This window comes from Macrotis lagotis, chromosome 1 (assembly GCF_037893015.1).
Source record: "Macrotis lagotis isolate mMagLag1 chromosome 1, bilby.v1.9.chrom.fasta, whole genome shotgun sequence".
Classification (NCBI taxonomy): domain Eukaryota; kingdom Metazoa; phylum Chordata; class Mammalia; order Peramelemorphia; family Peramelidae; genus Macrotis; species Macrotis lagotis.
Window position 1 is genome coordinate 500251721 of NC_133658.1, and position 22607 is coordinate 500274327.

Genomic DNA, 22607 nt, shown 5'->3' on the forward strand with positions numbered 1-22607 from the left:
TAATAGCTCCATGCATTTACCTTATTTTTCTCCCCTGTATATTTCACTAGACTTAAAAATGGAAATATATTTTAAACATATATGTTTTCCACATATTTAACAGTCTACAAAAAGTATTCACTTGAATTTAATTATGGAAGGCCTTCGGTATAGTTTTGATGTGATGCAATAGCTAGATTCAAATAAAGTAGTCATATGAGACCTACATTAAAGTCTGATTCCTTATTCAGGAGATAAAGATGACCCTCAGTTCAACTGGGTTTATTTTGGGTCAGAATTGTATGTGCTATTCTCTGCTACTTTAAAAAAAAATACATAAGAGTCAAAACATTACTTCAAAACTTTCTTGATTGTCAGGGTGGCATCCAGCTTAGCCTGTGCTGACACTGGCTTTCCTTACTGCCTATGGACTTTTGATTAACATTCTGTGCAGTTCTGGGATCCTTTACCTTTGTGCTTTTTTTTTAGATTTTAATAGAGGAAGTCTGTGGGAGCTGAGCTATCTATCTTATTCAGGTAGCCATCTTGACTGGAAGAGTCAGTCTGAAGTTTAAAGTATCCATTAATCTCTCAACAAGTGTAAAGAAATGAAAATTCAAAAGTCCATGAGTGGCCAAAAAAAAAAAAACCCCGTCTAAATGTATACTTTATTTAACTACTGACCCTCTATGCCAAAATAAATCCGAAAAACATCAGCACATCCCCTGGCATTTAAAAATTGATAAAGCTGACCCAAATCCATGTGATTTCCTCTGTTCCCGTTTGTTTCAAAAATTTTTTCTTCAAAATTAAAAAATTTTCTTTGTTTTTCCATTTCATTATGTGTGCCATCAAAAGTAATGTCCTCTCGATGACGAATTAAAATTCTCTTCCATGATAATCTTCGGAGTCTGGAAAGAAATTTTCAAAGAATAAATTTCTAAAATGTTAAATATATTCAGGAACTTTTTAAAATAGAAGCTATACAAAGAATTTGACTTACTACCCATTTTTTGGAGCAAAGAAATCTATTGCTGCTCAATGAATTTGCATGAGGTGAAAAGCATTGTATAAGAATAAGGATAGATGATCATAGATTTAGATAGGGGAAAAGATCATCATTTTAGAGATAAGGAAACTGAGATTCAGACAGATGAAGTGATGTGCTTTTGGTTGTACAAAGTCAAATTATCAGAAACAGAATCAGAATGTAGTTCAGTAGCAGATTATTGTGCATCAGAATTTTCTGTTTGTTTTAGTTTTACTTTTAAGTCAGTTATTTCATTTCTGATCATTATGATTCTGTAAAATAAGTATGACAATACTTATACTACTTTACAAGGTAATTGTGAATAAATTGTAAAAATGAGGTATTCTCTAAGTAATCATTATTATTGAGATAGGATGATGTGCTGGAAAGAACACTGGACATGGATTAATTCTAACATTTACTAATTGTATGATCTTAGGCAACTCATCTAACTCTCCATGCCTCATTTACCTCAGGGTAATTATAATTGTCCTATCTTTCCTTTAAGGTTATTTCAAAAATCAACTAAGACAAAGTCTATGAAAGTTGTAAAAATGTAGGTTATGGGGTGGCTAGGTGGCACAGTGGATAAAGCACCGGCCCTGGAGTCAGGAGTACCTGGGTTCAAATACGGTCTCAGAAACTTAATAATTACCTAGCTGTGTGGCCTTGGGCAAGCCACTTAACCCCCTTGCCTTGCAAAAACCTAAAAAAAAAAATGTAGATTATTTAGTAACTACATTTTTATACAGATATGATTGACATGTCCAGATCTCTGAGACAAAAAAGAAGAAATATATGAAGAAGATCACAAGCCTGACCCAGAGGAATAATATTGCCCCCCCCCCCCCGGACTGCTGTAAGTATTAAATGAGATAATAGTTGTAAAGCACCTAGCAGAGTAACCTGGTACTATTAGGTACTTTCTTTTTTCCTCTCTGCTTCAATAATTTCATTCTTGGAGAGATGAAGAAACCAACAAGGAGAAATTCTATTTTGGAACTGGTTGCTGGGGTAGAATGCTAGTAAAAATTGGAGGCAAGGTGATGGGGAAATTACAAACCCTTAGAATCCTAGGTCAAGCATAATCTGCTCTATACCCTAAATTCTGGGAAAGCAGTCTTTAAAGTGTTTCATTACTAGAACAGATAGGATTTCAGACAAATTCTACAGAGGAATTCAGCTGAGGAGGAATCAGAAATTTGTATGAATAACTTTTGTAAGAGACAAAGAGAAACAATCCCAACGTAAAGAAAAAACTGGATTTGTCTGAAGAGACTGGATTGGATGCACAAGGAATGTTGGATTCCATCAAAAGATGGAAGTGAGAGCAGATAATCAAATGAAAACTTTAATAATAGTAGACTTCTGAATGACCCGAATGAACCTGACAGGAAAAGCTAATAACAAGAAAAAGATTTTTCAAGTTATACCAAGGAAAAAAAGAGAGGGATGATGGTGGAAACTATACAAACAAATAATTTGGAACAGAAAGAAGGTTCGGTTATTTTACTTCTTTTTTCTCTACCAAGATCAACCTTTGAATATGAAAGGCCAGAATGAAAAATAGATAACAGTGAATTGAAACACAAGATTGTAGACTAAGATGAACTATGCTCTTGGGAATCCACAAAATAGACAAATGTGATTGCTGAGCCACTGTCAATGATTTATGAAACACTGTAGTGAATGAGAGATATACTTCACCCTGGTGAAATGCGAACATCCTAGACTTTAAAAAAGACAAGGACCTAGATTCAACAACCTACAGGCCAGGGAGCTTGGCTTTGATTATTTGGAAAATTCTAGATCATTACAATAATAGTTTGAAAATCTATATTATTGTAGAATTGATGATAGTACAAGATGGATCTGGAACTAGATGAATGGCCAGATTTATGTGCCAGCGACTCATTCTTGGCCATGAGCTGAGACAACTAACACTTTGAAATTACATAGATGGTCAGAATCCTAACAGTCTTGAGTTTAATCTAGAGAGATGAAATTTAACAGGGATAAATGTTAAATCATAGATCTAGGGTCAAGATATCAATTTCAAAATATAAGATGGGAGATACAGTAGGTGGACTATTATTAAGTCAGTGGTGTCAAAAAAACCAAACATGCTAATATGATATTGGTCTACATTAAGAGAAACAGCTTCCAGCAATAAGGTACTGTGTATTGTGTCTTTGTCAAACTTCATGTGTCTTTAGTATTGTATTCCATTTGGGTGGGACAGTTTCCAAAGAACAACCAGGATGATAAAAGGTTCTATGTCCTAAAAGGATCAGTCAGTTGAAGAAACTGGCTAAACTTGTTCCATTTGGCCCTTGAGGGCAGAAATAGGACTAATGTATAGAAGGTTTCAAAAACTCAAAATTAGCCTTGATGTCAGGAAAAACTTTCTAATAATTAAAATTATCCATAATTGGAATGGATGGCCTCAGGAGCCAAGAATTGCCAAGGTTAGACTTGTTTCAAAAGGTAAAAGCTGGATACCATTTGTTTGGCATATCTGTCATAGTGATTCTTTTCTGATTAAGAGTTGGATTACATGGCCTCCAACATCCCTTGCAGTAAGTTGTTGTATTCTGTAATTCTGATTCTATACATGAAACTAATTTAAAATATACCTTTCACTTATTGCCACTCTCATTAGAGGATATTAAAAATGATAAAAATGAATGTACTTTTCATAGCCTAAAAGTATCAGAGGCAGGACAGATATTGAGCTGTGAAGGCAACATCTGTCCTGAAGTGGTCTTTCCAGAACACAGATGGATGATCAAAATTGATAGTGAATACTTATAATTATGGAAACCATTTTTATAATGTTCTCTCAGCACTCCCAGTTTTGGAGGTATATGGCTTATAAAATATTACTAGTTCAGATGGGGCACAGGAATTTTATGGAATGGAATTTTAGACCTAGAAAGAAACTTCAGATATCTATTTCAATAGCCTACAGTTAGCCCTGACAATCCTAAGGTCATAGAAATTGGTATACCAATATGTATACCTGTTTTCTTTTTAACAAAATGAAAATGATGAAATTAATTTAAAATCAGAATCAAAATTAAGACTAGATTCAACCTTTCAGTTGAAAATGCAGTATGTCAATTCAATGAACATTATTAAGCTACATATGTAAGACAATAGGGAGCATTATATAGAATTCAAAAAGGAAGACCTAGTTTAGGTCTTATATAGAGTAACTTTGAGAGAATCAGCAAGTCACTTAACTTCTCATTACCCTTGGCAACGAACCAAGACTTTAAGTGGTAGACAAGTTGCTGATTTGGACTAGTGGAATTACCCACACTAATTGGCATCACAGTGCCAGACCAAAATATGTAAGCAAGGTGATAGGGAAACCAAAAAAGATAGGTGAGTAGCTTCAAATAATGAGGGTTGAGTGGGATGGGATAAGCACAAGGACAAGTGAGAAACGTGAAAAAGAGAAATCTTTCTATCCTTAAGAGTGCTGTCCCAAACTTATTTGTTCCTTCTTTTTTCCTCCTGTTTATTAGTCAAAACTTATCAGACTGGGCAAAAAGCAAACACATACCTACCTTTGCTGAACTTATTCAGATGATGCATCTTTGGGGTATTAAGAAAATTGAGATCATTTGCTGTGAGCCCCTTTTTTTCCTCAAAATCATTTAAATTTGTCTTCCCATTTTGTTCTCCATGCCTACATTCTCTGATGCTATGGTTTTTCTTATCAAGATCTAAATATGCCCTCAATCCCATCTACTCCAAATTTTTCAGCAGCTTGGCTTATCATTTAATCTGAAATCTTTACCTATTGTTTCCCTATTTGTTTCAAATATGCTCAAATCTTGCCATCCATAAAATCAAAAAAATCCCTTTCATTACATTTACCATGCCCCTCAAATCATTATTCTATTACTCTCCTCTCTTTCTCAAACTCATAGAAAATGCTGACTGCACCCAATGCCTCTGCTTCTTCCCTTCTTATTTAGTCCTCAACATTTTGCAATCTGGTTTCTGATGCTCTGACTCAATTGAAACTGCTTTCCAAAGTTACTCTTAGGTTTTTTTTTTTTGTTTTTGCAAGGCAATGGGGTTAAGTAGCTTGCCCAAGGCCACACAGCTAGGTAATTATTAAGTGTCTGAGGTCCGATTTGAACTCAGGTACTCCTGACTCCAGGGCCAGTACTCTATCCACTGCGCCACCTAGCCGCCCCCCAAAATTACTCTTAATTGCCAAATCTTATGTTTCTTTCTCAGTCTTCATTTCTTCTGACCCTCAGGCTGCATTTGACACTTTTTAATCAATCTTTCCTTTAAGATATTTTCTCCTTTGATTTTCATGACCCTACTCTCTCATGGTTCTTTCCTTACCTTTTCTTTTTAGTTCAACTTCCATATCAGGACTTCTAATTATCAGTATAAACCAAGATTCCATCCTGGGATCTCTTTTATTTTCTCTCTACATTCTTAGTACCTCTTTGCTTCTCACAACTTATATAGATGAGTCACAGATCTATAAATCAAGCCACAGTTTCCCTCTTGAGTTCTAGTCCCACATCAATGGGACCTACTGAACATTTTACACTGGATGTTCTAGACACATTTTAAATTCATCATATTCCCAAAAGAATGACATCTTACACCCTTTTCCAAATGATCCTATTTATGTTCAAAATTCATAATCTTATTTCCAACTCATTTTCACTCATCCCATATATTTGATTAGTCACCCCTTCTTGCCATTTTCTGTTTCTACTTATCTCACATCCACTCTTTTTCTCTACTCACACAGTCACCATCTTTAAATCCCTCATCACTTTTGTCCTAGATTACTGCAATGGAGTCCCTGTTTCAAGTGTCTCCCCACTTCAACTCTATTCTCCACAGATGAAAAGTGATTTTCTTTAACTGCAGATTTGACCACGTCAATTCCCTCCTCAGTAAATTGCAGTGGTTCTGTTGCCTTTTGGCCAAAACATAAATTCCCCTGAATTTCACAATTTGACTTCAATGCTTCTTTACATCTCATCATACATTAATCTTCTTTCAGCATTCTACAGTTTAGTTAAATTAGGATTTTCTTGTTTCCTTCTACATAGAACTACACCTCCAATTAACTGGCCCTGGTTGCCCCCATAAATGAAATGTACTTCCTTTTCACCTTCACTTCATAACTTCCTTCAAAGCACAGCTCAAATGCTACCTTTTAGAAGAAACCTTTCCTGATTCCTCCAATTGCTAATACTTGCCTAGCTATGTCCCCTATTTTTTTCCTGTACATACTTATATGTAAACATAGGATTGATTTGTACATATCACGAGTACAAGTTCCTTAAAAACAACAAATATTTCATTTTTGTCTTTGAATCTCTAGGACATAGTACTTAGCACATAGAAGGCAATTAATTCTTAATTTATTATTACTTAATAACAAATAAAGCATCATGAGTTGAATGAAGATATAGAGGAAAAAAACAAAACAAACCTTGCCCAGAACTCTTCGCATGTACTTTGTGAACCTTCAACACAAATAATGCCAGGCTTCCCAGGCATGCTAAACCCAGAGAGGGAGAGATCTTTTGCCCATTCCATAATATTTTTCCTTTTCTGTTTATTGTAAATATGATGGCTATAGATCCAAAGTCTGGTAAAAATGACATCCGCTGAATAAGTTGGATTTGTGTTAATGCTAGTAGAAGATGTAGGTTCTCTTTTGATATAAGTTGATGCATGTTCTTTAACCCATTCTGTTGCATTTAATATACAGACTTCCCCACAGTATCTTTTCTGAAGGTATGCAGTTAGGTCTGTGTTTAGCTGGGACTGCTGGGTTCTATTTAATGAAGGTGATCTGATGAAAAATATAAGCAGAGAAAATCTTTCTTAATTTTCTTAGACCAAATCTCCCATTATTAACAATATATTTGAGTTCTTTACTGTAATTTTTGGCAAAGAGTTTCTATAACATTTGTTGCTGTACATTCTATTACATACCGAACAATAATTTCAGGCAGAATTTCAGGATACTGAAAAGGGAGGGCACAAGATAAAGAAAATATAACCTGAAAACAGAGAACAATGTTTTAGGACTTTGTACTAACAACTGATAAGTCTACATTTCCTTTAAAAATGAAAGTGAATTACCATAGAGTCATCAGAAATCTCTAGTTTTATATTTATGGTAAAGTGAACTTTTGAAGACGGAACTTCTTTAGTTCTCATTTCCACATACTCTTTCAGTTCTGCTAAAGCCAGATGATCATGTACTAGGAATTCATTTTCATCAGGAAACATACTAGAGAGCAGGTCTAATTCAGACAGCTGAGCTTCAGCTTGCTTTATTTCAGTCATTATAGGCTGTTTGGGGGAAATGAAATAAAAAAAGGAGATATTTTAAAAGCATAATTTCTGATAAAACAAATATAAAAGAATTAGGCTTTCTAAATTAAGATTGTTATTTAACTATAGCTATTATTTCTCCTTCACCTGAACTTCAGTTGTAATTTTTAGGGTGGTCAAGGTTTTCAAGTAGTGAAGGGGCCTGGTGTAGAGATTATGCTCCACCTGCTAAATGTACTGGTAAGGAAGTTAAGTGTCCTAGAAGTTCATAGATCATAGCAATAAATCTTGCATAGCTGAGTGGGAGGAGAGAGGAAGAAGGGGCAGAGTAAAGTCAGACCCATCCCTCTTCACACCCTCTAGTCGCTGTCCTTCTCTGGTCTCCCTTTTAATTCTGACATCTGAACCTCTTTGTTGTAGCATAGTAGAAAGATAACTGGATTCATTATAGTCAAAGACCCTAGTTTCGAATTCTTGTTCTACTTTTGACTTTGGGCAAGTTAAGGCCCCCTGAGCTGCTCTTTTTTAGGGTCTTTTAGTTAGAATGGACAGAGGGCTGAAGAAGAAACAGTCAATATGGGAGATTTTCCATGATGTATGGGCTCTTTAGAAGTAAGTTTGGAAGGAATCTGAAAAGAATGGTTCACAGATTTAGAACTGGATCTCAAAGGAACTTTGGAAGTCCTCTAATTCAAGCCTCTTTTAATAGATGCCCGATGCCCAGAAGATTAAAGAGACTGACTTGCCCAAAGTCAAAAGAGAGTAGAACAAGAATTCGAAACTAGGGTCTTTGACTATAATGAATCCAGTTATGTTTCTACTATCCTACAACAGAGAAAGAGGTCCAGATGTCAGAATTAAAAGGGGAGACCAGAGAAGGACAGCGACTAGAGGGTGTGAAGAGGGATGGGTCTGACTTTCCTGTGCCCCTACTCCTCCCAGTCAAGTCACACAATTGAGAGAGGGGGGGGAGCTGTCAGATTGGGGGGGGGGGGTAAAGGTGGCTCTGCACCTCCTGGACGTCGGAATAACACTGTGGGATGCGTGTGCGCCATACCAGACCCCCTCGCGCTACTCAGGCTGATGGAGGATTTTTTTAAGGTTTTTTTTTTTTGCAAGGGAATGAAGTTAAGTGTCTTGCCCAAGGCCACACAGCTAGGTCATTATTAAGCGTCAGAGGCCGCATTTGAACCCAGGTACTCCTGACTCCAGGGCCGGCGCTCTATGCACCGGAGGGTTTTTGGCCGCTTTCTTCCATGCTCACCTAAGATTTCGGTTCCAGGTGAGAATCCATAATCCATAACCCCCTTATTCCCCACGTCCCCTGCCGCCAGGTTGGCGCTCCCGGAAAGGTCCCCCCCCCAGCCGTTTTCCTGCGTGGGTAAAGACCCACGTGCACCCGGGCTCTTCGGTGAGGTGGTCTAGAATCCAATCTGCGCGCCCCGGCCCCGGCAGGCCCCTCTCTGACTTTACCTGAGGGACGGCCGCGCGACTCCCCAGCCCGGGGCGCGGGACTTCCGGCTCGGCCGCCGAGCGTGCGCGCGCATCCCGAGCAGGCCGTGCCGGCCGTGCCGCCCGCGCCGCCCGGCCTGGAAGATGCGGGCCTTTAGTTCCTATCCCATCATGCCCCTTTCCGGAAATTAACGCCGCCGGGCCGGGCCGTTTCTGCCTTCCGACTCTGCCCCGGCGGAGTCGTCACTTTTCCGAGGTGGGGCCGCGGGGGGATCGCCGACTCCTCAGAGGCGCAGCGATGGGAGCAGTTTCTGCGGGTGAGTCCCATTTCTCTGGACACGCCGTCACAAGTAGGAGGGTGAACCTCACACGCGTCCCTGCCTTCCCCCAGCCCCGCCGGCGCGGCTCTTCTCAGGGCCTTTTCCTTCTTCGACTTCTTTGGCCCCACTGCGGGCTCTTCCGTCCTACTGGCTGCGTGATGCGTCAGTTAAGCGAATTGTCCAATGAGGGAAGTCGGCGGCGGCCTCGCCTTATCGCAATTGATCCGTGCGCTGGCTTTGAGACCTTGAAGTTGCAGAGTTGCCGGGTGGCACCGTTGGGGTGGGTCGGGGGACGCTGGTGGCCAGCTCCGGGGAACCACGTGGTAGGGAGAGCATGTGGGATAGCTTCACGTGGTGCTGGTGCCCGGACCTACCGGCTCTGACCCGGCGAAGAGCGGGCACCCCTGCCAACTGCGTGGAAATGGGATTTGGACTTAAGGCGGTTAACGTCTCCCGGCCTGCTTCCTGCTCCAAGTGCAGCCCTGCGATTAGACAAGATTCTGAAATCTTGTGCTCCTCTAGCAACCTATGGCCAAGAGCTAGTGATAATCATACTCAAAGGAGATCTTATGATTACATTTAAACATTTTTATTTTTATTTTTTATTTAATTTCTTTTATTCTTTTACTTATAATTATATTTTGAGGGAGGAGAAGTTGACCGAGAGGGAGAGGAATGAGACAGAAAAGGATGTGAGCCTAGACTTGTCTAACTGGTTGAGGTGTGGCGTGGGTTTCCTTAAATGTATAATTTACCTAAGGTCATTTCCCTTAAAACTCTCAGACTTTTTGGCATTAATAGATCTGATGATGCTCTTTGACTTACAATGTGTATTTGAAGCACCATACTTGCCCTCGTGAATGTTTTCTATAGTTATAAAGTGTTATGTACTGTATTTCTTTATTGCAGGATTAATTCAAGAACTTTCTTAACCTCAGCAATGCAATGCTTAGTGTGGACTAAGAAGCTTATGTAGTAGTGGAAAGAGTACTGACCTGGGATCATGGGATCCATCTGCCAATACCTAGCTATGTTAGCCTATGTGAAATTAAAGGATCGAATTTTTCTTCTAGTCCTAATATAGGATACAGATAAATGAAAGATGTAGGAGGGCAAATACCTCCTTTCCTCTTTTTTCCTATTCTCCCATGCCTGATTTTTCTTCTTCCTAATGGTTCTGTCCTAAGTCTCTATACTTTACTCACTAATATTATAATTTTTCTCCTAGAATATCTTCTTATGGTATATTGGATAGTTCAGTCCTAAATATTTATTCATTACTAACTATACGCCAATATTCTGCTAAATGCTGTAAGAAAATAAAAAAGAATAAAATAGAATCTTCAGTCAACAAACATTTATTACATACTTGCTGTGTATGTTACAGTTTGGGGATTCAGAGGCAAAAATGAAACTGTTCTTTCTCCCAAGAAAGTTATATTCTTGATGAAGACAATAGATACATATATAAATATATAAAAGATACATATAAATTAGATACAAAAAGTAGCTTTGGATGGGAAAGCACTAGCAGCTGAGGGAAGTAGGAAAGGCTTCCTGCAGAAATCAGCACTTGAGCTGAATTTTGGAGAATTCCAAGAGTTAGAGGTAAGGAAGGATAGTATTCATGGAGGACATTGCCAAGAGTCAGACACAGAAGTTTGTATATCAGTGAGAGAGAGCAAGTATTTCAATATGGTTGGACGTGGAGGGGAACTAATGTGTAAAAAGGCTAAAGAGGTGGAAGGGGCTAGGTTTTGAAGAGGATTGAATGCCTGGTGAAGTTTTTATTTGCTCCTAGTGATAATATGGAGCAACAGGTGTTTATTTAATTGATTTGGGATGGGATGACATGATCAAATTTAGGTGTTTATTTAATTGATTTGGAATGGGATGACATAATCAGATTTGTGTTTAGTAAGATCACTGTGGTGACTGAAATGGAAGATGGGTTGAAATGTGGAAAGACTTGGGTATAGGGAGACCATTACAAGGTTGTAACAATCCAAATCAAAAGGAATGAGAGCCTAAATTAGGATGGTAGCTGTGTAAATTGAGAGAAGAGGATATAGGAGATGGAGAGATAGAACAAAGGAATTACAAAAAAATAACTGCTAAGTTTTGAACTTGGGAGATTTGAAGTATAATAATGATAAAAAGAATGAAAGCTAGCATTTATAATGCTTTACAAATAGTATCTCACTTTACCATTACAAAAATCCAGGGAAGTAGGTGTTGTTTTACAGATAAGGAAACCGGGCAAATGAAGGTTAAGGGTCTGAGATCACACAGGAAGTATCTGAGGTCAGATTTGAATTCTGATCTTATTTCCTCTCTAAGTCTCACATTTTTTTCCCTTGGTACCACTTAGGTACCTCAACAGTTTAGTGGAACCCTTAACAGTTAGGGATGTTTGCAAGAAGGAATAGTTTTTCTGAAGTGTCAACTAGTTGACTCTTAATAGGCAGCTTGTGATACAAAATTGGCCCTCATGAAAGCATTTAGGGCTGATACATTGATCTGAGTGGATACATTTGTATTAGGATACATTATCCTCTGAGAGGATACATAGTAGCCCAAGCTAATGGTATGACTTGAATGCTAGTGTGAATTGCACCAGAGAAGAAAAAAAGCCAATGTGAATTAGAAGAGTCAGAAAAGGCATCATGGGAGATTTGACATTTAACCTAGAGATCTTGGAGGATGTGTAAGATTTGGTTAGATAGAGAAGAATAGGTGAAGTCATAATATAAGCAAAGGAATGGAGGTAAGAATAAATGTTATGTCCAGGGAGAATGTTACCTTGTTTGTACTGGAAACAACATTGTACTAGGATTTAGAAGACTAGCTACTAGGTTTATTACTTAATTGCTGTATAATATTGTAAAAGTTATAATTTTCTTGAGCTTCAGTTTCCTTGTGTAATATTTTTCTTCTTGATATTCAAGACTATGGGACGCAAATGAACTTTTCATGATTTCATTGTCACCTCTCTGCTGATGATTCTCAGATCTCACTGAAACTGCTTCTCTTTCCTAAGCTCCATGTCCAAATTTTCAACTGCCTGCTTGTGGGACATCTCCAAATGGATATGGTTATAGTTACCATCGTCTCAAACTCAATTGAATTAATTATCTTTTCTCCCCAAAAGGAACAACACTAACTAACAACTAACAAACAAAATCCCTTTTTGCCCAGCTTCTCTATTTCTAAAAGTATCAATTTGTAGTGGTTTGGACAGAAAAAATTTTGATTTTTATGAAGTTGACTACCCAAATAAGTTGGAGTGTAATAAGAGGTTAACTAGCTGCTCTGATAATCAATTGAAAACCAAAAATCAATCCCTACTCTATGCTAGACCCAGGCAAAAATTGAGATAGTTTTTGCCCTTGAAGGAGCTTATGATTTTAAATCTATATCCTCAGGTACTGAAAAAATTGGCAAATGTGAATGCTAAACTACTGTAAAAAATATCGAAGCATCCTGGAGAATATTTGAGGTACTATTGCTTGAAAGGGCAAATCTCTCAATTTTCAAAACAGGCAAAAGAATAGGATCTATTAACTATAGACCAGTGAGTTTGACTGCAAATTGCTGGCAAATCCTATATACAATTTAAAGAAGACATGATCACAATGAACTAGTTTGGCATTAGGTAATGGTGGTGTTGATCATGTTAGCAGCAACAGGAACTAGTATTTATAAACCACTTCAAGTTTTGCAAAGTGCTTTCTAAATACTTTCGATTTTGGAACTGAACTCCACACCTGTGGGCTTATCCCTAGTTGCTTTTTCAGTAGACTACTGCTGGACTACTATTATCAGCTACCTGGAAAACACTACAGATCCAGAGGTCCTAAGGAATAAACTTTGAGTCCTCCCTAGTAGGGACTCATCCAGCAGCTAAAATACATTTAGAAATTACTTTGGTCAATGACCTTTCCATCCCCTAAGTTAATTAGGGGAATATGGGATCAGGAAGAAAGGGGATATAATCATAGGAATGGGGGAGAAGAGGGTCACTGTAAATGTTTACAATGCAAAAAAGATAATAGAATGAAGTTGGTTTTGTTTTGAGGTATAAGATCAAATGACCTGCCAAGCAAGGGTCACCCATATAGTAAGTAGTTGAGACCAGATTTTATTTTATTTAATTATATTTTTTTTAGGTTTTTTTTTTTGCAAGGCAAATGGGGTTAAGTGGCTTGCCCAAGGCCACACAGCTAGGTAATTATTAAATGTGTGAGACCGGATTTGAACCCAGGTACTCCTGACTCCAGGGCCGGTGCTTTATCCACTACTCCACCTAGCTGCCCCGAGACCAGATTTTAACTCAGGTTCTCTCAAATCTAGGCCCACTACTCACACTCACTCTCTCTCTCTCTCTCTCTCTCTCTCTCTCTCTCTCTCTCTCTCTCAATTCTGCTATCTAGGTGCCCCAACAGAATGAAATGTAGAAGAATGAGAAGAATTTACAAATTAGCAGAATAGTGTTGAACATATAGAATCTGTAGTAATTTTTTAAAAGAAACAAATGGTCTGAAATGAAGATTTCAGTTCTTGTAATTTTTAACTTATTCAATTTTTTACATTTTTAGATACACTTTCCTTCTAGATAATCTTTCTCAGCTTTTATAACACTGCTTTCTTGTGATTCTCTTTTTACCTGTCTGACATTCCTCTCCCCTGTGCCTTTTCCTCTATATGCATAGGGCTATCCCTCCAAATCCTATTCAAAGTTCTCTTCTTTTCTCTCTCTCTATAATTTCTTGATTATCTCATCAGTTCCTATGGGTACAGTTATGTCTTTCAAAATGACTGCCCCTGGTTTCTGGATTGGGGCCCATAGGTTCCATTCCCCTCCTGTCCTTTTGGATAGGGTAAGCAGGCCTTGTTTGTTACCTCTGCAGTCTAGGATTTCCCCATTATTGAAATTCTGTATTGACTGGGGCTAGACCTATCCTCTCCAATCCTTGGCTTCCCTAGTTGAGATTGGAATAGATATATAATAATGAAGTTCCCTTGATTTACAGAATGAAACCCTGAGTGTTTCTGTGAAGATTGTTTCAGTATATTTTAAATGATTTGGTTTGTACATACTGTTTAGGCATACTATGGAATAGAAAGCATCCCTAGATGTCATCAAATCCAACTTTATATTTGATTTTACAATTTATTTTGATATTTTATTTTTAATTTTTAATCTTCCAAATTGTTCTTAGTTTTTAGAGTATAATGAAAACTTTAGTTCACATTCCTTAAGGGGAACACAGAGGTGACCTAGGGAAGTTGGGACTTTTTTTTTAATATTTTAAAGTATCATCTTCAGTAAGACCTTTTATCAAGAATTGAGTTTGATGTAGTTAAAAGAGAACTAGATTGAGAATCAGGAGGTATAAGTACTTTTGGTTTTTTAGTCCTGTAATCCAAGGCAAATCATTTAAATTTAGCTGAAGAGTTAAATAAAATGAGAATAATAATACTTGTCATATCTAAGGATTAAGTGAGATAATATATGTGAAAATTGAAATTATGGTATTTTAGGTATGTCTTGTTATGTTTCTGCTTCACAAAAATAATATATACATATACTCACATGGTTATTATGGTAACTTTTTCTTATGTTCTAGGAGATTCTTTATGCCTTATTAGGTAATCTGCAGAGTGCTAACATGGGAAGGAAACGTACAAAGGGAAAAACTGTACTGGCTGATGATACTGCTGAAATTTTAGGTATAGTCGATTGAATTTTATTTATTGATTGGAGGGGGTATTCTTTATGTCTCAAAATATGTTTTCTACTGTATTTCTCCATTAAAATAGAATGAAGCATTTTGACTCTAGAAGGAAAATGGCAGGATTTTATGTTATGTGTATATCTATATATATTTATAAACCAAAAACATTTTAAGTATGATAAAAGTTTTGTTAAATATTCTGCACAATTACATTAAATTAAAAAGCTTTTGCACAGATAAAACCACTGTAACCAAGATAAAAAGAAACGTAGTAAATTGGGAAAGAATCTTTACAACTAATGATTCTGACAAAGGACTCATTTCTAAAATATACAGAGACCTGAGTCATATTTTTAAAACAAAAAGCCATTCCCCAATTGACAAATGATCAAAGGATATGCAAAGGCAATTTACAGATGAGGAGATCAAAGCAATCCATAGCCATATGAAAAATTGTTCTAAATCATTAATTATTAGTGAAATGCAAATTAAGGCTTCTCTGAGGTACCACCTCACACCTCTCAGATTGGCCAATATGACCAGGAAGAATAATGATCATTGTTGGAAGGGTTGTGGGAAGTCTGGGACACTATTACACTGTTGGTGGAGCCGTGAACTCATCCAACCCTTCTGGAGAGCTATTTGGAACTACACCCAAAGGGCAACAAAAATGTGCATACCCTTTGACCCAGCAGTATCACTACTGGGTCTATACCCTGAAGAGATGATGAAAAAGGGTAAAAACATTACTTGTACAAAAATATTTATAGCAGCCCTGTTTGTGGTGGCAAAGAATTGGAAATCAAGTAAATGTCCTTCAATTGGGGAATGACTTAGCAAACTGTGGTATATGTATGTCATGGAACACTATTGTTTATTAGAAACCAGGAGGGATGGGATTTCAGGGAAGCCTGGAGGGATTTTCATGAACTGATGCTGAGTGAGATGAGCAGAACCAGAAAAACACTGTACACTCTAACAGCAACATGGGAGTGATGATCAACCTTGAAGGACTTGCTCATTCCATCAGTGCAACAATCGGGAGCAATTTTGGGCTGTCTGCAAAGGAGAGTCCCATCTGTATCCAGATAAACAGCTGTGGAATTTGAACAAAGTTCAAGGACTATTTCCCTTTAATTTAGAAAAACACAGATATCTTATTGTCTGATCTTGTTACCTCTTAGATTTCTTGTCTCTTCTCTAAGGATATGATTTCTCTCTCATCACACCCAATTTGGATCAAGGTACAACATGGAAACAAAGACTGACAGATTGCTTTCTGTGGGAGGATGGGGGAGGGAAGTAAGATTGGGGGGAAATTGTGAAACTCAAATAATATCTTTAATAAAAAATTAATTAAAAAAATAAATATCCTGCACAAATAAAGTCATAGTTTTTGTTTTGTACTTAAGAACTGAAAGGTTTTTTTCAAAATTTCTGTATTTATTTGCAAAATTTCTATATTCTATGGAATATATGCATAGTACATTCTGACCCAATTTTAGTTTTCAACATAATGATGTGCTGTGCAGTTGTTTTTAGACTTACTTGCCATATGCCATAAAGGAAGTTTTGAAGATTGAGTTTGAATTTTTTGTATGTATGATCGAAATTTCAAAAACAGTTTCCATTAACAAATTTCATATTTCTTTTTTTCTTTTTTTAAAAACAGGACATCTATGCAGACATATTCGAAAAGGATTAGAACAAAGTACTTTGAAAAAGTCTTTGATGAATGTGCAATGGAATGTTTGCCAAGAATGTAAAACTGACAACAGAACAAAGGATAAGCCTGAAGGGGAGAATGAAGAAAACCCTTCAATCTGGCTGTGTCTTAAATGTGGCCATCAGGTACTATTTTGATTATATTTTTTTTTGTGAGGTAGCATAATGTAATGGAGTTAGGAAACCTTGGTTCAATTTTTTCCTTAAAATTGTGGGATTGTGTGTCTTTAACTTCTGACAATCTTAATTTCCTCATTATAAATTGGAGATTGTACTGATTAACTTACAAAGTTGCTGTAAAGAAAGCTCCTTACCAATTTTCAGGTGTTATATAATTGTTAATTATGTGACAAGTAAAATTAATAAAGGCAAGTGAGTTACCTATGACTCGTATAACCTAACAAAGTGGGTCAGATTGACAATCTCAGTAAAGACAGCAACCCCAGTGAGAAAGAGACCTTTATGAACTCATAACAAAGAAAAGGTCTTGGTAGGTGTGGAGAAAAAGTGATAGATTAAAGAGCCGAGGCAGGAACATTACAATTGACCATACTAAGAAAGGTGGACTAGCATTCAGATGAAACTAATTATTGCCCTTCTCTGGACAATTAAGGAATGTTCATTGTTTTTTGGGTTCCTTCTATATCTTGTTGTCTTTGCTAGAGGATCAAACTACCAGACTTGCCTTCTTCCTGGAGGAGATAAAAATTCTCCTAATTGTACAAGGACAGATTTACCTTTTGGTGATGATTCCAGGTTAACTTGTGGGGTTTTAAGAGACTGGGCTGCCTGTAGGAGAGAGAACTTTACTTTTTATTATAGCTTGAAATTAACTCAAAGGGGGAGCCAAAGTATTTGAGGATGTAGAAAGATAATTCTTAACTTAAGTTTGAATGTATTGTACTAAGCTTCATCAGTAGTCTCTTGTCTGCAATGAATAACAGTTACAATAATTTCATTTATGTTACCACCTCTGTATTTCCCTTGGGAACAGTATATATCTTGCTATAGGAATAATATTTTTCCAAAAATAAAACAGTATGTACCCCTGCGCAAAGAACCCTTCTCATGCTTGGTATACTCATCTCAGTTGTCAAAACTTACAGTTATCAAAACTAAATTTTAATTCATTTTATTTTCCTTTCCTCCAGTGTAAATTTTTAGTGAGAGAAGATTGGACTAGCAGTATGAGGAAGTAGAGAAATCAATTGTATAAATTTTCAAAGTGACAAGTTTGGAACCACTATTTTAGATATTTAGCTCCATGTAGACTATCTAAGATAAATTAGATTTGCTTAGTATCCTAGTAAGGAGGGGTGGCTAGGTGGCACAGTGGATAGAGCACTGGCCCTGGAGTTAGGAGTACCTGAGTTCAAATCCAGCCTCAGACACTTAATAATATAATTACCTAGTTGTATGGCCTTGGGCAAACCACTTAACCCCATTTGCCTTGAAAAAACCTAAAAAAAAAGTATCCTACTAAGGCATTCAGTTTTTTAGTTCAGGAAGTGAAGATGACCTCATGTTGGGAATAGCCTTTTACCCCGTGTTGAACTTGTGGGTTAATTGTTGACCTGCTAGGTCCTTGTGCTTACCTTCATCTCCAGGAGTTGGACTCCCCTGGATTTTTGAGGTTCTGAGCACAGTTTTTAAAAACAAATTTAATTCAATTAATTGTTTTAATATTATGAAATAAAAGTATGCAAACTTTTCATATGGTACCATTTACTGTTTGTAAATAGAATACATTTCTCCTTTTAGCAAACTGCATCACTCCATAGCTGAGGCACAAAATTTTTGTTTCATTAGCTCTTGTATAATCCTATGTAAATTTTCATCTTTTAATTCAGGACAGTTTCTATACATCCTGAATTATTAAATTTTATTTTATTTTATTTTTTTAAAGAAAGATTTTATTTATTTTGAGTTACAATTTTTCCCTGATTCTTGCTTTCCTCCCCCCACCCCCCACAGAAGGCATTTTGGTTAGTCTTTACATTGTTTCTATGGTTAAACATTGCTCTAAATGGAATGTAATGAGAAATCATATCCTTAAGGAAGAAAAATAAAGTATAAGAGATAACAAAATTACATAACATAGTTTTTTTTTTTTTTTGCTAAATTGAAGGTAATAGTCTTTTGTCTTTGTTCAAACTCCACAATTCTTTCTCCAGATACAGATGGTATTCTCCATCTCAAATAGCTCAAAATTGTCCCCAACTGTTGGACTGATGGAAAGAGCAAGTCCATAAAGGTTGATCATCACCCCCATGTGGCTGTTAGGGTGTACAATGGTCTTCTGGTTCTTCTCATCTTGTTCAGCATCAGTTCATATACATCCCTTTAAAAAAAAAAAGAAACTAACATTAAAATTAATTTCCCTCCAGACATGCTCTATCGAACTGTTAGGCTAGCAACCATAGTTTGAACAAAGAGATTTTCAGTGTATCACTTGGTTACTTCTTAGAAGCAACAGCTACACTGGAAAAAAGATGGGCAAAAAATGTGCAGCTGTTCAGAGTCACTGTTTTTTTTTTTTTGAGATGATCAACCTTGAAATTTTTCTTTATTTAATGTTTATTCTAATTTTGTACAAATAATGTTTTTTATACATTAGTAAAATATTCTTGTTTAAAGTAAACAAAATACCCCCTCTCCCCCAAAAATATAGACTCGCTTGAGCGATAAGTAAAGGGGAGAGAAAAAAATTAAAATTAAAATAAAAAAAATAGTAATAATTGTAGGTATGGCCAGGTGGTGCAGTGGACAGAACACCAGCCAAGGAGCCAGGAGCACCTGAGCCCATATCTGGCTCCGTTCACCCAACAGTCACCCAGCTGTGTGACATGCAAGCCACCCCAACCCCACTGCCCTGCAAAAACTAAAAAAAGGGGAAAAAACCCCAAATAAAATAAAATAGTAATAATAGTAGGGGCGGCTGGGTGGTGGACAGAGCACTGGCCCTTGAGCCAGGAGCACCTGGGTCCAAATCCGGCTTCAGACACCCAATGATCACCCTGATATGCAGCCCCAGGCAGGCCATCCTGCCCCATTTGCCCTGCACCCCCCAAAAAATAATAATAATAAAAAATGTGCTTCAGTCTATGTTCCAACACCACCAACTCTGTCACAGGTGGATCACATTTTTTATGATAAGTCCATCACAAAAGTTACTTCCATATTTTTCCACTGTTGCCATTGCTGATCGCAGCTCCTTCCTTTCGTACTTCTCCACTACCATGTACTATATTTTCTCTCTCCTTTCACTCTGTCTCTGCTGTAGGGTAGCTGAGTGGCACAGCAGACAGATCCCTGGCCCTAGGGCCAAGAGGCCCCAAGCCCCCATACCACCCCTTAGGCCCAGCATCTACCCAGCCCTATGGTCCTGTACAGGCTTTCCAGTCCCAGCCCCTTGCAAGAAGTAAAAAAGAAAATGTGTTATATCTGACCACTCTGCCCCCATGGTCCATCCTCTCCTCCATCATTTACATCCCCACCCCTTCCCCCTGTCCCCCCGTCCTTCTTACTCCAGATGCCTATACCCCATTGAGTATATATGCTGTTTCCTCTCCTAACCACCTCTGATGAGAGCAAAGATTCCCTCATTCCTCCTTGCCTTCCCTCCCCTTCCATATCATTGCAGTAGCTCATTGTAATAAAGAAAAATCTTATTATATGAAATATCTTGGCCTATTCCCTCTCTCCTTTTTCTTTCTCCCATTACATTTCCTTTTTTTCTATTGACTCCCATTTTTACACCATATTTTATCTTCAAATTCATTCAGCTTTCTTCTGTGCTTCATCTATAAAAGCTCCTTCTACCTGCTCTGTTAATTTAGAAGGTTCATATGAGTATTATCAGTGTCATTTTTCTATACAGGAATACATGCAGTTCATCATCATTAAGTCTCTCATATTTTCCCCTTTTCCTCCAATCTCTATGCTTCACCTAAGTCCTGTATTTGAAGATCAAACCTTCTGTTCAGCTCTGGCCATTCCAACAGGAATATTTGAAATTCCCCTGGTTCACTGAAAGTCCATCTTTTTCACTGGAAGAGGACTTCAGTTTTGCTGGGTAGTTGATTCTCGGTTGCATTCTAAGCTCTTTTGCCTTCTGGAATATTATATTCCAAGCCCTACGAGCTTTTAATGTAGTTGCTGCTAAGTCCTGTGAGATCCTGATTGAAGCTCCACGGTATTTGAATTGTGTCCTTCTGGCTGCTTGTAATATTTTCTCTTTGACTTGGGAGTTCTGGAACTTGGCTATAATATTCCTGGGGGTTGGTTTTTTGGGATCTCTTTCTCTGGGGGATTGGTGGATTCTCTTTATTTCTATTTTGCCCTCTGCTTCTAGGATATCAGGGCAATTTTCCTGTAGGAATTCTTTGAAAATGATGTCAAGGCTCTTTTCCTGATCATGACTTTCAGGTATTCCAATAATTTTTAAATTATCTTTCCTAAGTCTGTTTTCCATATCAGTTGTTTTTTCAATGAGATGTTTCACATTTTCTTCTAATTTTTCATTCTTTTGGTTTTGAAGTATTGAGTCCTGATTTCTCCTAAATACAGCAATCTTCCTGAGTTCTATTCTTTGTCTGAAGGATTTATTTTCCTCAGAGAGCTTCCTTATCTCTTTTTCCATCTGGCCAATTTTGCTTTTTAAAGCATTCTTCTCCTCAATAACTTTGTGAATTGTTTTATCCATTTGACCTAAACTGGTTTTTAGCATGCTATTTTCTTTAGCATTTTTTTTTTTGGATTTCCTTGACTAAGCTGCTGACTTCGTTTTCATGTTTTTCCCTGCATCTCTCTCATTTCTTTTCCCAGTTTTTCTTCTAACTCCCTCATTTGATTTTCAAAGTCTTTTTTGAGCTCTGTCATAGCCTGAGCCCAGTTTCTGTTTTTCTTGGAGTCTTTAGATGCAGGAGCTTGTGCTTCCTTATATTCAGACTGAGTATTTTGATCCTTCTTGAGCTCTTAGGCAAAATATTTCTCAATGGTGTTCCTCTTTTTTCTCTGCTTGCTCATTTTCCCAGCCTAAGCCTGGTTTTGGGGTGCTTCCTGAACTTTTGGGACACTCCCACAAGGATCTCAGTGTGTGTGAGGCTCTGTCCTCCCTTGTGGTCTGTGAATGACCATAAGTGCCCCCCTCTGCCTCAGGGTTGAGGTGGGGGGGCACCTGCTGTTCTATGGGGGGGGCCTAGACTGCGATCAGGATCTGAATGTAGTCAGAACCCCAGTGTTCTGTTCCAGGGGCAGAGGATAGAGCTCAGCAGTCTCTCTTCACTCCCCTAGGTTCAATGGGCTCATGCCCTGGGGGCTCCTGCTTACCGGCTCTGCCTGTTTCTGTTTCCTGTGTGCCCTAAGGGTTGTCCCCCTGCTTGCTGCTATGAGCTGTGGCTCCCAGCACCCTGGGGCTGCCTCCAGGAGGCTGAAGTTCTTTCTCTCTGGCGGGCCACCCCTCTGGCTGGCTGCCTCTCCAACACTGGGGAGCAGAGCCTTTTTGCTCTTTTCCAGGTTACTTTGGGTAGGAGAACTACCTTACTGGGTCCCTCTGTGGGTTCTGTCTCTTGAAAATTCAGTTAGAGTCCTTAGTTTATAAGTTTTATGAGAGAGCACCTAAGAGACTTCCGCTCTTGTCGCCATCTTGGCTCTGCCCCCCCCCCAGAGTCCACTTCTCAGATATAATTGGACATGTATTTATATTTATCTGTCCATATATACATACATGCATACACACATATGTGTATATATTTGTACATATACATACCATACACTTAAATATGAACTTATATACAATATGTACACATATATGCATATATAAACTTATATACCATATATACATGTATATGATATCTCAGGACAGAATGTTAGAGACCTCAGAAGCTTGGGGTCTCCTTGTCTAGGCTAGTTGAGCTGTTTTCATTACATCATCTCCTCATGATTTCCAGGGTTCTGCTGTGTGTTCCCAGATCAGCCTAGGACTTTTTCAGAGTTCTTTCTCTCTTTTTCCTTCCAGGCTCA

General features: G+C 37.8%; 2 protein-coding genes across 7 annotated transcripts in view; one reads left to right on the forward strand and one right to left on the reverse strand.

Annotated features, from left to right (window-relative positions):
• Positions 1 to 633: 633 nt before the first annotated feature.
• RWDD2B (RWD domain containing 2B) lies at positions 634 to 9293 on the reverse strand. Of its 3 annotated transcripts, none has more exons than XM_074213961.1 (5): positions 8822 to 9293; positions 7154 to 7366; positions 7004 to 7071; positions 6495 to 6860; positions 634 to 890 (listed from the first exon to the last, which is right to left on the reverse strand). In XM_074213961.1, exons 2-5 carry the CDS (start codon positions 7358 to 7360, stop codon positions 656 to 658), a joined length of 876 nt encoding a protein of 291 aa, XP_074070062.1. In that variant the 5' UTR covers positions 7361 to 7366; positions 8822 to 9293; the 3' UTR covers positions 634 to 655. The 3 variants fall into 3 exon arrangements, with proteins under 3 accessions (XP_074070062.1, XP_074070064.1, XP_074070063.1); XM_074213963.1 differs by lacking the exon at positions 8822 to 9293 and adding an exon at positions 8613 to 8806; XM_074213962.1 differs by lacking the exon at positions 8822 to 9293 and having other exon boundaries at positions 7154 to 7664.
• USP16 (ubiquitin specific peptidase 16) overlaps positions 2109 to 22607 on the forward strand; it is a 44468-nt gene continuing 23969 nt past the window's right edge. Inside the window, exons 1-3 of one of the 4 annotated variants that reach the window (XM_074213957.1) lie at positions 2109 to 2507; positions 14751 to 14853; positions 16531 to 16709. In XM_074213957.1, coding sequence (XP_074070058.1) covers positions 14793 to 14853; positions 16531 to 16709 — 240 coding nt within the window. In that variant the 5' untranslated portion in view covers positions 2109 to 2507; positions 14751 to 14792. Of the gene's footprint in view, positions 2508 to 8946; positions 9118 to 9381; positions 9401 to 14750; positions 14854 to 16530; positions 16710 to 22607 lie in introns of those variants that run through there. The other 3 variants (XM_074213956.1, XM_074213958.1, XM_074213959.1) reach the window with 3 other exon arrangements.

What these genes read in the sequence shown, in the direction of transcription:
- RWDD2B (XM_074213961.1), bottom strand. Translation starts at nt 7,360, where the DNA reads ATGACTGAAATAAAGCAAGCTGAAGCTCAGCTGTCTGAATTAGACCTG. An exon ending in AGATTTCTGATGACTCTATG is followed by an intron (nt 7,072 to 7,153) that starts GTAATTCACTTT and finishes CTCTGTTTTCAG; the next exon opens with GTTATATTTTCTTTATCTTG. An exon ending in CTGCCTGAAATTATTGTTCG is followed by an intron (nt 6,861 to 7,003) that starts GTATGTAATAGA and finishes ATTTTTCATCAG; the next exon opens with ATCACCTTCATTAAATAGAA.